Source organism: Musa acuminata, chromosome BXJ3-9 (assembly GCF_036884655.1).
Source record: "Musa acuminata AAA Group cultivar baxijiao chromosome BXJ3-9, Cavendish_Baxijiao_AAA, whole genome shotgun sequence".
NCBI classification, from domain to species: domain Eukaryota; kingdom Viridiplantae; phylum Streptophyta; class Magnoliopsida; order Zingiberales; family Musaceae; genus Musa; species Musa acuminata.
In genome coordinates, this window is record NC_088357.1 from 46,532,828 (window position 1) to 46,546,897 (window position 14,070).

At 37.7% G+C, this 14,070-nt stretch overlaps 1 protein-coding gene and 1 pseudogene across 1 annotated transcript; one reads left to right on the forward strand and one right to left on the reverse strand.

Annotated features, from left to right (window-relative positions):
• Positions 1 to 2,824: 2,824 nt before the first annotated feature.
• Positions 2,825 to 6,302, reverse strand: LOC135649460 (calmodulin-like protein 30). The gene has a single exon (XM_065167820.1). It carries the CDS (start codon positions 5,287 to 5,289, stop codon positions 4,696 to 4,698), a length of 594 nt encoding a protein of 197 aa, XP_065023892.1. The 5' UTR covers positions 5,290 to 6,302; the 3' UTR covers positions 2,825 to 4,695.
• Positions 6,303 to 6,693: 391 nt separating this feature from the next.
• Positions 6,694 to 13,817, forward strand: LOC103999421 (protein TIC 22, chloroplastic-like; annotated as a pseudogene).
• Positions 13,818 to 14,070: the final 253 nt, after the last annotated feature.

Below are 14,070 nucleotides of genomic sequence, written 5' to 3' on the forward strand. Positions count from 1 at the left end.
GTGATTGATTGCTCACGCTACTTGTACGTTTTATCATTTTCTATACCATAATGGTTTGCCATTCCTGAAAAAAGGCATTCAAGAGGGATTCGATTAAAAGTGGAGAGAGTTTTCTTTTGGTTTCCGTAAAAGTTGCAAATCTTTGCTAGAATCTGTGGCTTTCTTTTAACAATCGGATCCATTTCTAAACATAACTATGATAATGATGTTTGATAAAAGAATCGGATCCATCGTTTGATATTAGAGCCTTAATATTTTACTTTGATTTATTCACAAAAGAAAATAAATTGGGTATCCTATTAAGACTAATTATAAATTAATTTATGTAGTTAGTTATCTTTAATATTTTAGTTTTTATATTTTAAAAAATTATATTGATAGCTTTATAATTATGAAAATGAAGTATCTAGGTCTACTTATCCTAGCGATATTGGTTTTACTAATATAAACATGAAAATAAAAAATTTAAAAGATAATTTTAATATTTCAATTAATGATGACAAATGACATTAGTGGTGGTGGACGATGGTGCTGATAGGGGTCACTCTATATCGACGTCGACACTGACATAGTTGCTGAGCAACTCTTTCGTCGCTCCACATCTGCGTTGATGTCAACATAGCTGTCGAGTGATGAAAGGATCATTGATGCAAATGTCGAGCGATGCTGCTCAACAACTACATAGACGCTAACACATATGTAGAGCGGAATTACTTGACATCTACATTGATAACCTTTTCATTGCTTGACAATTATGCTGACACAAATACAGATGTTAAGTAGCCCTTTCATTTCTAGACAATTACGTCAACATCAACACAAATGCAGAGCGGCCCTCACCTCTCGTCGCCACTCTCTTTATCCACAACAACCACCCCCGATCCTTAGCAGCGTCATCGTCACTCTCTTCATCCACAACAACCACTCTCGTCATCATCATCGTCATTGACCCCATGAACGGATCCATAAATTTCAATCTCTCCACACAATACGTCAGGTGGCCGAGGGATATTGGCCATTAGCTAACAACTTGAATATATATTCGAGTTCACGGGAAAATATTTTATATGTTATTTAATGTGATGAATAAAATGTATTCTTTTTAAAAAATAAGCATCAAATTTTTTTTTCTAAAAAAATATCATCTTTCACTAGGCATATCGATTATAATTTTCAAAGTCCCGTAAGGAGAATGAGGTTCATTTTAGGTTTCCGAGGGATGAATCTCAAACAGCTACTTTTTGATGCATACAACTTTCAACATTTAGAGGAACATTAGGCTCATTTTGTAACTATTTTTTTTTATGACTATCAATGAATTTTTCCCACACATACAGCTGAATATTCTCATGTTAAAATTTTCTTAAAAAAAATATATATTACTCAACTATTATAAATACAAAAAGAGATAGGTCAGATCGAAGAACAAAAATGATACGACTAGAATGCTACTCTTCTTTAAAAAAAAAATATAAATCTAATTATCCTTGTATATTGAGTTAACTAATTCCTCGCATCATTCGCCTTTCTATACACTTGAAAGATTAAATAAAAATCAAAATATTTAAAAAATATTAGATATCCTTAATTTCATTACATAGAACCCATGGAGACGAGATTGTCTTGCATGACACCTTAACTAGCATCTCGGAATCAGACTCCACATGAATCCTTTTGACTCCATCTTGTACGGTCATATGAAAGCCATCTCTCATCACTATAGCCTCTCGACATTTCTGCGATCAACCGATATCATCTCTTAGCAAAAAAATCAATACCATCGGACTCACTATTCACTACAGAATCATCAGACTTAAATTTGGTTCATTCGCATTGAGGTCTATCAAAAGAAAACCTGTCTTTAAACTAAATCTTACCTACACAACCATTATGTTGTCTGGCTATGTCACCAAGTTAAAGTTATGTTGCTTCCGAATTATAAGCAGAGAAGGTAGGCCAATGAATTTTGTTCTCATCGGTCTCTTACAAGCAATAATTCAAGCATGCTTCTCACATGACTCACTTTTGGGAGTTTGTGAGGAACACGATCGCCAATAATTTTGATGCCATGGAGCCATACATCTCTCCCTATTCTTATCCTTAGATGATGCACGATGTTGATTCCTCCTGTCTCTTACTCAGCTTTATGCCATCTTATCATCTTCCTGGTTTGTTGGTGCATGGTCAAGCTTTTGCAGTCAATCCAAAGCAGTGCAGTGCACGCATGTCCTTTCTTTCACCAGGCAAACTCAAAATACACTGCAAACGAGTTCTTACTTTGCGCAGTATATTAAAAGGAAAAAGAACAGGAATTACCAATGGAGAAATTACAGCTTGTGCAGTCAACATAGGAATCTGGATAACCTAGTGATCGTGAGATGCCCAGTAGGCTTTTGCATGGAGGAGTGTCATGCATGTCATGTTTCTTGGACATTATCAAGTGAGAATAAAGGCTCCGAGAATAATTTGGTCAGGTGGTCACTTCAGTATCTTGTTCTTCCGGCCACTTAACCCCCCTAGCTTGAGAACAAGCATAGAACTGACAAGTAGGTTTTCTGGTTGGCCAACATTATTTATGTTCGGTATCTATGATTTGATTTCACTCCTCCATTTCTCTCACTCACCTGTTAGCCAAACATTGTAGAGAAATAATATCCAGAGACAAAAGTAAGATTCTGTTGGGTTAATAGATCTAAAACTTCATGGAGGAATAACCTGAAATATAGTTAGAAGAATGTTGCAGATTCCTTTTGGGATGAGGATGAATACACGAGTGGGAGCACTATAAATAAGGTCGAAAACAAAGAGCAGATCATAGCACATATACCACCACCATATATAGCTCCCTCATCTTTCTTCTTCGTACAATGGCGATCGCTCATTTTCGGACTCGAGAAATCGTGGATGCAGTTCAGAACAAGAATTTTCTTCAACGAGCTGACGCTAACAACGATGGAGTAATAAGCAAGGGTGAGATCCGCAAAGTTCTCGAGGACAGACACTTCCATTTTAAGAGCATTAGGACTCACTTTGCGATGAAAAATGCTGACCTTAATGGTAATGGTGTCATCGATAGTGAGGAGGAAAAGCACAAGTTTTTGGAGTATGCTGAGAAGAAGCACTTTGCCTAAGCTGTTTACGTTCAGCCCGATCAAGTATATTATTGTCTACGACGTAAGACTCTCTATCTCTATCTCATGCAATAGCGTTAAAAGGAAGAAGGTCATATTCCTATGTATCATTAGATGTCGAAGTGTACTTTGTGCTTCTCATTCAAAAAATAATCCAAGGGCTGTTCTACCTTTTCTCACGTGTCCTATGGGGAAATCTTTGTTGTGTCTCTCTATGAGTATTCAAAATCACTTCTAACATTGGATTGGGTTGCTTCAATTCAGGAACACCAATCTTGAATCCTGTAATATTGGATTCCTTGATTGGTTTTTTACTTTCTTTCGAAAAAGAAAGAAGTTCTACAAAAGTTCAATCTAAATATGACGTAGATGATTGAACGACGAAGCAAAACCAATGATTCTAATGGATGGATAGCAATGCTTGACGTTGTGTTCATCATCTATTGAGATGGTTAAGAGCCCTAAATTCCATTTGGCTACATGGTGGAGAATCTTAAGGTGCAAAAATCACAATACTAATAATTTGATATCTTATTAAACTTCTTTTCTGTAGTTATCTAAGTCCAAAACCAAGAAAAAACACACTAACAAAAGTTAATCATCAAAGGATTGTGTAAACAACTTGTAGGCATTCCAAAAGGAATAATTTTACATTTCGAAAAAGATCTAGAAATCTTGAGATACAAATATGCTATGTTATCGTCACCCCGTGTCGTATTGGAGTGACACACTGTGAAGTGTAATGACAGATTTTGATCTATATTTTCTTTTTTTATTGAAGAGCCATTTTTGGCATCATGATAAGATTCTGATGACATGGGAATTTGGACAATAGAATGATGTAATAATATGATTGATATATAGTCATGTGCATGAAGGACTTCATATGGGTTATATTCCTTGTGAATTATCAAATCGGCACTCATAGAATGAACATGTTCAAAAAAAAAAAAAGGAAAAAAAAAGGACTTTATATTAATCTTTAAGCTCTTTATTGTTATTTGATCTAATAGGTCATCATGATAATAACTATTAAGTATTTGTATATGTATTTATTGGTCATCAAGCAACTATATACCATTTGATGGCCCAATAAAAATATACTTGCCTTCACTGCTCTTTCATCTTTTCTTCGATTTTTAATTTTTATTTTTTTTATTATAAAGAATAAATGATAAAGACGAAAATCGAATTTAGGATATTACGATAATCTGTCAAAGTCTTTACCAATTAAATTAAAATAATCAGCATGTTCAGATTATTCCTTGCTTTAGTGAATTTATTTCATTAGCATATCGAGTGGCTTACCTAAATTAGAATTTTAATTAGACAATTTCGTATGCATATGAATACTAACTCTTCGTCTTTTCAATCTATCACTTACCCTTTGTCAAAAATAATAATAATAATAATAATAATAATTGAAAGTCGGAGGTTTCCAATATATCGCATTAAATGAACATATAAGTAATATAAATGATAGACATGATGAATAATCTGAATCATGAAGTAAATAGAAATGTAATCAGTGTTGCAAGTAGATAGCACAAATACAGGAAATGGTTCAGGGCAATGCTATTGCTGAGGAGGAGGGCAATCGGCTCAGCTTCATGGTTCTGGTCATCATTGCCATGAAATCATCCATGCCCACGAGCCCGTCGCCATTCTTGTCCACTTCCTTCACCATTCTCCGGCACTCCTCCAAGCTGCAGTCCTCGCCAAGCCTCCCCATCATGTCCTTTATCTCCTTGGCGCTGATTTGTCCGTCGCCATCTTGATCGAACATCTTGAAGGCTCTCACTATGTCGCTCGTCCACACGCCTCCCTTCCTGTGCACCGCCATGAAGTCGCCGAAATCTACGGAGCCGTCTTTGTTCGAGCCTACCGTCTGCAGTATCTGCTTCGCCTCGCGGGCTGCGTCGTGAACCTTCAACCGTTCCAGCAGCGCCTTCAAATCTTCGAACTCGATCTTCGCCTTATTGTTCGACATTTTGTCGAACACCCGCTTCATCTCATCCTCGTCGGGCTCGTACCTGCGCATCAGCCCCAGGTCGGAGACTTGCCTCTCTCTGGTCGACATCATCTTTTCCAGCCTCGGATTAGGCTTCTTGGACAAGGTTGACCGAAGATTAAGGCACAGGATCATCAAGCATGACATTTGCCTGTCTCCGATCAAAGGGAGATACAAATGAATTAGCACCTGCCGCTGAAGTCATGAGCATTTTGAGTCTCCATCCATATCCATGAAACATATATGTGATTGGCGATAGAGTAGGATTCCTGGAAGAAGCATAAAGGTCGAGGATTCTTGTCCTGTGCACCAAGGATGACAAGTTTCCTTAAGCTCGAGGTAGGATGAAACATGAAGCATGCAGATATGGAGGGCAAGAATAAGAATCTCTGGCAGCCTTCTTTAGCTTCGAGGTTTCTTCATGCCTTTCCTCTACTTAAATGCCAGTTCCGCAAGATATAGGAAGGTAGAAGGTGTTAATCCTCAAAGATCATTATACAGCATCAGTTATGTTCATAGATCTGCAAACTCTCCATTGACATGCAGCAACGTATGCATCAAACTGGTGTGGAGCCTTGCATCACCTTGGAATCCTTGCCACTTGTCATATATTATCTCTGTAAGGTCTCTTAATTCTATCAGACTTCTTCTTCATCCTTAAAATCCCAGCAAGCAATCTTTAAATCCCAGCAAGCAACCAGGGAGATTTTTTGAAGTTTGTGGAGTCGACGATCATTAATGGATCACGTACGATCGACCATCGTTCATAGGTATAAAAACTAATCCTCTGACCAACGTTAATGGAAGGATTTTGAGCACTCAACTCCCTCTTACTCCACTCGACACTAACTTAAACTTCGGAGGGGCCTAGTTGAAAAATCTCTTTCCTCGATTTCAGCCTATGTGTAGGAACTCAAGGACGAAGAAGTAGACAACCCGCTAAAGGAGAAGGCTAGCTTCGGGAGATGAGGCTTGAACCCAACTTGACTCGACGCTCATTTTCACTATCCAAGCATTCGCATGGACAACTTTATGCATCTAGGATTAGACTAAGCTATGCTAACATCTCAGCCACAACGTAAAGATTTCCTAACACAAATCAACACGCACCCTTGTAATGCATTAAAAAAAAAAGGCAAAACAAATGTTTGGGTTCTTTGGCACATGTTAAACTCTTATATTATAACAAATGCAGAGATATATAACTATTCTAACAGCAGAAAAAAGAGTAACACAAAATGACAAGGAGATAAAAGATTTTGTTAGATGAGACTGTTATTTCGTGATTAATACTCTTTATTAGCCAATAAAAGAACAAATTCTCTTATTTAAGTAATTAACCAAATAGCCAAACCAGTTGAATTTTATATTTACTCCTCTATATTTAAATATAATACATTTATTCCTGCAAATCACAGGAAATTGCATATATATATTTATTTATCTACATAAACTGTTGTAGCAATTCTCCGTGCTAAAACAGACATATTTGAGACGTTAATTAATATTAATTCCCCTTCAAAATATCTCTTAAAATATAAGAAGCGAGAATACACAGTGAACGAGAGGGAGGGGGATGCCGATCGCTTCTACTACTCTCCCCCCGTCTCCCGCCCCAATGGAGCCGTGCTCACCGCCCCTTAACCCCTTTGCTGCCGCCGCCGCCCCGCGGCCCGCCTTCGCGTCGGCCTTGGTGGGGGCGCCTCCCGCGCTCGCTCAGGGGAAGCGCGCGTTCGCCCTCGCGCTCTGTCCGGACTTCGTGGCAAAGACGCTCGCCGGGACGGCGGTGTACATCGTGAGCATTCGAACAACGAGTTCGTCCTGATTTCCGACCCTAACGATAGCCTCCGGTCACTCGGGATCCTTTGCTCTCGGCAAGGGGATGTCCAACTTCTTCATCCTCTCTTCATTCTCGGTATCTTCTCCTTTTAGATTCCGTCTCTTCTTTGCTCCTATTCTTGATTTTGAGGTTCTTGATGTTCTGTAGACGTGGAAGCTCTCTTAAAGTTTGGAAATTCCTTTTATTTCCCCTGGTTTTCCAGGTTCAGCTTCGACAGCCCATTTTGGGTAAGGGAGCAAGAGTCGTGGCCATGACCCTCGATCAGGTTATTTCTTAGTCCTTGTTTGTTGATTCATATTACCAAGATCAATCTTGTTTGCCCTGCTATGTGATTTAGTTGTTCTAAATGTTTTTTGGTCCTTGAAGTAGAATGGCATTTTGTTGATCGATAAAATGTGACAAAGAAAGTACACTGTCTTTTCTGGAAACATGATTGTTGTTACGGTGCAAACACTAGACTTCATTGCAGAGTTTAGTTATAATGGTTTAAAGTTCCAATGTAGTTACTTGTTCCTTTTCCTTAAACTATTTTAGGAAAATTGATTGTAGTTACTTGAAGTTGAATGATTATTTATATCTTGTATTTTTGTTTTGGTTCAAACTTCAAACACATCAATGGATTGTAGATGGATAAAATGTAAAGGATTATCATGATGAGTAATGAACCTAGAAGCTTAAAGTAGGTTCATGAATTGGTACAGGGTGTTTCCTTCACATCTGCTCATGTTTACATGATAGGGGCTTATGGTTTATCAATGCTTAAAAAATATGTTTTCATAAGATTGTTCAACCATTCAGATAATCTTTGTAAATTTTATGTATCCACTCCTTTATCAAATTTTCTGAAATTTAATAGCTACTTGTTTCATTTTTTTGCTAATGTAAGAGCATTAATTTTGTTGAAACAAACAAAGGGAACCTTCCCATAGTTCTTTTTAACAGATTTTACTGTATCTTTTCTTTTAAACTGCAATTGTTTGTAATAAGTTTTGGAAGGTTTTCAGTTGGACATAAGTTACTTTTCTGGTTCTTTTAACTGTATATTTTTCTCCTAACCTTTTCATCTGCACTATATCACATACTTATTATCATTACATCTGGTAGGTTTATATGCTAAAGGTTGAAGGAATTGGATTTCGCTTTTTACCTGACCCTCTTCAGATTAAAAATGCTCTAGCAGTATGTTTTTTGCCTCAGTTTTTACTTAATCTTATGTTAAAATATCTTCAAGTTACCCAATTATGCTAATTTCAGCTTTTAATGGTTACATTAGACTTTGTGTGAGATTTACAATCTTGATACCTAAATTTTGTTTTAAATGTTCTAATGTAACATGTACATTTGGTCAAGGTATATATTGTATTTTTACTGCCTATTGCAATGGCAATAAATGCCTTTTTGTTACATGTGCCTGTTTTATTGCTTAGCTTATTGAGCATGGTTCATTCTCTATCGTTATTTTCTTGACATATTTATTCTTTTTTTTATATTTGTCTTTTTTATATACTCATCCTACTATAAAATGTTTATAGTTTTCTTCTTTTATAGTAATTTTTTTTTTCACTTTTCTAAACTAAAAGCTAGCATGGAAGCAAGCGTTGGAAAATATTCTAGAGTTAGTGAAGCACCATTTCTTGAACTTTATAAAATAATAGAAATTATATTGTAATATTCTCATTTAGTATTTTTTTTCAATACTATAATTAACTCATTAGCTTGGTGAATGTAGGATCTCACTTCATGCTCTATTACTCTTATAGAGCTGAGTGAACACATGACTTTTACAATGAGATAAACAATACATGCAAAATGTTAAGCACAAACATAATATCAAATCACCAACTGGCATACTTTCAACACTTGATGATGTGGTAGAATATAATTAAGAACCAAGATTTGTATCTTTTGGCTTAATATATATTATAGTGGTTTAAATAGGCGCCTGAGCGCTCGCTTAAGCGCTCAGGTGAGGCGAGACGAGGCCCGAGCGCCTCAAGGGTGGACCAGGTGACACGCTTCAGTGATGCGCCACCTGGGCGCTCGCTTGAACCCAGGCACCGGGACCTCGGGTGAGCGCCTGATTCAAATGAAGCAACCGAACCAGGCTTTTAAGTCTGGTTCGGTTCAACAGTGGCTAGTTGCCTCCACCGCAAAAGCCACTTTCTTACCCGCAAAAGCCAACCCCTCGCACTCCCGTGTGACCCCGAGCCATCAACCCTAGCGCAGCTTCTGCCTCTACCGTCGATGCTTTCTACCGTTGCCTCCGCCACAGACGTAGCGGATCGAGGCTTCCTCTATCGTCGACGAACATGGATGACGTTCTAGTCTTCATTTGTAGCTTCCTTTTGCTGTTGCTGCTTCCTTTTGCAGCTCCTTCCACCATCGAGGGAGAGGAACAAAACTTCCTCCGCCATCGACGAACACCTATGAAGCTTCCTCTGCCCACGATGTCGCCGTCCACAGATTCTGCCATTGTTGCCGTCCACAGCTTTCGTCGCTATTGTCGTCCGTAGCTTCCGCCGCTGTCGTTGCTGTGGTTTGCGGCTTCCTCTATCGCCGTCACTATCGTTCGAAAGTTCCATTGTTGGTGACATTTTTCCCCCTCTTAGCAGCTCTTTTCTCTCACTCTAATTACTATTAACAATAGTTTAATGTTGTATTTTTATTTATATAATCATATTTATCAATTATATTATATATTATTTATATTTTAATATTTTAGAGCGTCTCGCTTTGCTTGAGTGAGTATCTAGGCAAGCGCCTAGCGCCTCAAGCATTTTAGGACTTTAGCGTCTTTTGGCACATAGTGTTTTTTAAATCACTAATATATAAATAGTTAGGGTCATCTTGTTCTAAGCTACAACAGGTGTCCTTGTCTCGTTATAAGTCCTTTTATTATGTTCACGGAGTTTATAGTACCACTAGAGCTAGGAAAGCCATCTTAGGACATATGTCTAATAGTCAAATATTAGAATAATTTGTTTATGTTTTTATGTTATGCTTCTTTAACTTGAAGGTTTGCCTCTTTAGGTTCTTGCTCCGTTTCCTTAGCACAAAATTTTAATCCCTTTTCACCATTTCTTTGTTCTCCTTGGAGTGTTGTGCCTTACCTCATATTAGCCTTGAATCTTCAGTCCAGCATGCTGTAAATCCTTGTTTCCTATGTGATATTTGAATTCCAAGTTATCTGCCTACTGTTTTCTTCTAGTGGTTCTTGCTATATATTTTTCCTGGCAAAGATATTTGTTCCTTTTTCCCTTCGTCTTTGAACAGCTTGCTGATAAGTTGTTTGGATGTCAGTTAAAATCTGCAAATGTCTCAAGAAGCTTTGATGGAGTTCCTGTTTTTCAGGTATGCATTTTTTTTTTCAGCATATTTGATTGTTGATGGCTCTTAAAATAGATGAAATTTTGGAGATTGAATATTGAATCCAGACTATGTACATAGTAGAAATTAAACCATGAAATAATTTCTAGATATTAGTTATCATGATTGATAGAAATAGCAAATGAAGAATTTGTTTAGTTGATCATTTGTAGTTTGTAAAGAGTGTTGGTTAGAAATGTCATTCGAACCAGGCAGCCTGGTGGTTGTGCATCCCTGGTTTCTTTCCTCATCTCGAGGATTTGAATCCTCGCTTTGGCGCATCGGTGCACTAATCCTCTCCCTCAGTGGTAGTATCTCTCCCCCTTCGTGGGGTCTGATGCATCAAATTGCACAGAAAAAAGGAAAAAAGAAAAGAAATGTTTTTTACAATGTATGACATTTCTCTGCATGGTAATAACAAGTCTTAAAGAGTTTCGTTGGATACAGGCCTTATGTCTGAAGCTAAACAATAACTAGATTATATGGTGCTTATTCATGATATTAAAAAGTTCAGCTGAGCTCCATTTTGCTTAATTTCTAATAGTGCTCGAAGCTGCTGTGTTAACAATTTTAGATTCTATATAAAAGTGCAAATTATTGAAATGTTCAGTAATATGCTTAGAACTTTTCAAAGTGCTCAAACCTTGTTATTTGTACAGTCTGCTCCATGGAATGCAATCTCAACTTGGACCCTGTACCGACACTTGGTACATGGGTATGTACTGAACAGGAGAAGAGGAAGAAGAAAGAGAAGGAAGAAGAGGAGGGCATGGAGTAAAAGGAGGAAGAAGGAGGAGGATCAGGAAGGGAAAAGAGGAGGCGGTGGTGGAAGAAAGAGGAAGGGGAAGGAGGAAGAGGAAGGAAGAAGAGGAGGCAGTGGAAGGAGGAAGAGGTAGGAAGAAGAGGAGGTAGTGGAGGAAGAGATAGGAGGAGAAGAGAAGGAAACATACTCAAAACCATGTTGGTGGCACACGATGGGCAGTGAGGAGGCAGCCGGTGACAGACTGCAACGTTTTGTGCCTGGAGAAGGAGAAGTCATGAGCCCCAATCATGAGTTATTTAACTTTAAACAATTTTTTTAGTGGATCGAATGTAATGCTCGAAATGAGGATGGTCTGAATACTGGTTCATGCTTGGACCAGTAAATATACCAACAGGTACGAACAGGTCTGGACAAAATTGTAATCATTGATCTGCTCAGTGCTAGGACTTCTATGTAATTATGGGTCGCAAGTCAGCTTATGTTTATGACTTATTCCTGTAGTTCATGTTTGTATCCCAGAAGTGACATCATATGGTTTTGGTGTGCAGTCAGACTTTCTGGTTAAGGAAAAGAACAAGCAGTATTGCCCCCATATACTTCCAGAAGGTTGGATATTTCGACTGCAGTAAATTATATCGGGTGGGAATCTGTATGAAGTAGAGGAACTTGATCAACTTTTTTCTTAATGCAGGAAGATATAGAAAGAGAGCTTCTCAAGGTTTCCAAGGCATCAAGAGGATCAGAATTTTCTCACGACATTATGGTATGATCCTTTTGTTAATGTTTTAGTTTTATGAACTCACATGACAATTTTGTTAATGCTTTATCCATGCAGGTGGAAAGTCTGGAAGATGTTCTGAAAAATTGGAGGTAAGAAATCTTCACTAGTTATTTTTTGAATCACTTCTTTAAACTTTTGCAGGATCCAATTTTGTTTCAATCTGATTGCAGATGAATGACAAGAATTCTGGATGAGATAATTTGATCTTCATTCCACCTGGTAAAAGTTGCACTGAACACATTAATGAGGTGTCAGCATGATGCGCATTGCACAATAGTGACACATGGCTCAGAGTACCCTGAGGTGAGTTGTATGTATCCAACCCCAGTTCTTTACATATCAGGTCAGACATCACCTCTAATCTATGATCTGACTGATTTTTACTCTCTGTAAAATTTCAATTTCGAACTTTAATGGTCTGAGTTTATTCTGGAGGTGTAGAACATGGTTTGGCAACGATACTTGATTCCAGGAGACATTTAGGGTATATTCTACTGCTTCTTTACAGGAATGAATAAATCACATTCTTTTTTAGTTTCTTTGGTTCCGTAATTTGTGCAGATGTAGTCTTTTCTTCTATGATTATGACCAGAAACTATCTTATTATTCAACAATTTGGCTTATCTCAACTTTCTGCATTCAATTTGGACAAAGGGCATTCCTTCTATTGTGAGAAGCTTGTGATAGACAAATGTTGGGTTTTCATAGACCAAGCTGTCTTTAGAAGCTAATTTCTCCACCACAACTTTTATACTTGATATGCTGAAAATGTAATTAAGATCTGAATATTCCTTTGATCCTTATTTTGCCATGTACATGATTTTGCCATATACAACAATGATATACTGAAACTGGGAATTGCTGGATATCCAGACAAAGTGATCTGATCAAAAGCCAATTGGGCCATTATTCATGATATGGTAACAGCATGCTCTAATCATTGCTACTTTTGCAAACTGCTACAATGCTTTTACTTGTGATAAGAAACGAAGTTGAGGCATTTTCCAAAGATGAAGATTTGCATTGGCATGTGGAGAAAGGGTTCAAATGTCTGTAAAATCTGTAGTTGCATACCATGTGAAAAGTGGTCATACTAGATGTGTGTATCTGTGCCATTCATCTTTCCCTGCTTGCTTTGCAATTGTTCACATGGCTTTCAGCTGTTCCTAGATGCCATGCATGTCGAAGTGTTGGGGGATGTGATCTATTTTACAAATTCTCAAGACATTGACGTTTCCATTATGTTGATTTATGTCTTGGTTGGTGAGACACTTCAACTAGGCAACTGCTGTACTCTGTTTTTTATCAATTTTGATGCAAATGGAATAACTGGCATTGCCTATGAATCATTTCTCTATCATTGAAGACTAACATAATACTTTTATAGGATACTACTCTTCACGGGAAGGGACCATTTTGGCAGTATCTTCGCCACTTTCTTGTTCTCGATGACTTATCTCGACAAATGTGATTTCAAGGAGAGTTGCCAGCCAGCAGTTCCAAGAAGAAAACGATGGGTGGCTCACTGCAATTGATTTCTCCTCTTCATTTCAGGTCTTCTTGCAAGCTGGAGTATGGAAAATTGGTGGCAGTATGCATCTGGAGAGCTGTCGCTTACTGAGCATACTTTCTGGACCTTCTTTCTACTGGCAAACCAACTCAAGCGCCACCTCCTTGTCAGCTAATACTGATTTCTGCCTTCCCTGGTTTCAAATCACTCTCTCTCATTCTCACTCGCTGCATCATTTAAACAAATTGTGATGCTTTAGGGTACTTAAAATACAGTACGATGTTTGGTAGGTAGCCATCCAGAGCTACAGTGATGTAAATTTAGTAGATCTGTTCCAATGTTATATAAACAAATCCGTGCTGTTAAATGGATTGACAATTGCATAGTAAAAGAAGGAAGGTGCTACCTTGGTGTCTTTATGCCTCCCATCATTCTTGCTATATAATTCAAATTCAAGTTTCTAACATTATGCTTACTCCTGAATTTTTTTACTTGTGTATGTATATATATACAAGCAAATTCACTGGTCAGGTCAGTGCATTAACTAATTAAATTTTGTGTGGTGTTTTCTTGATGGGTGATAAAAAAAATCTTGATGAACATCATCTAGAACCATATTCTTAAGTTATTTAATAAATGTGTCACTTTGTCACAATGGTGGAGATTCT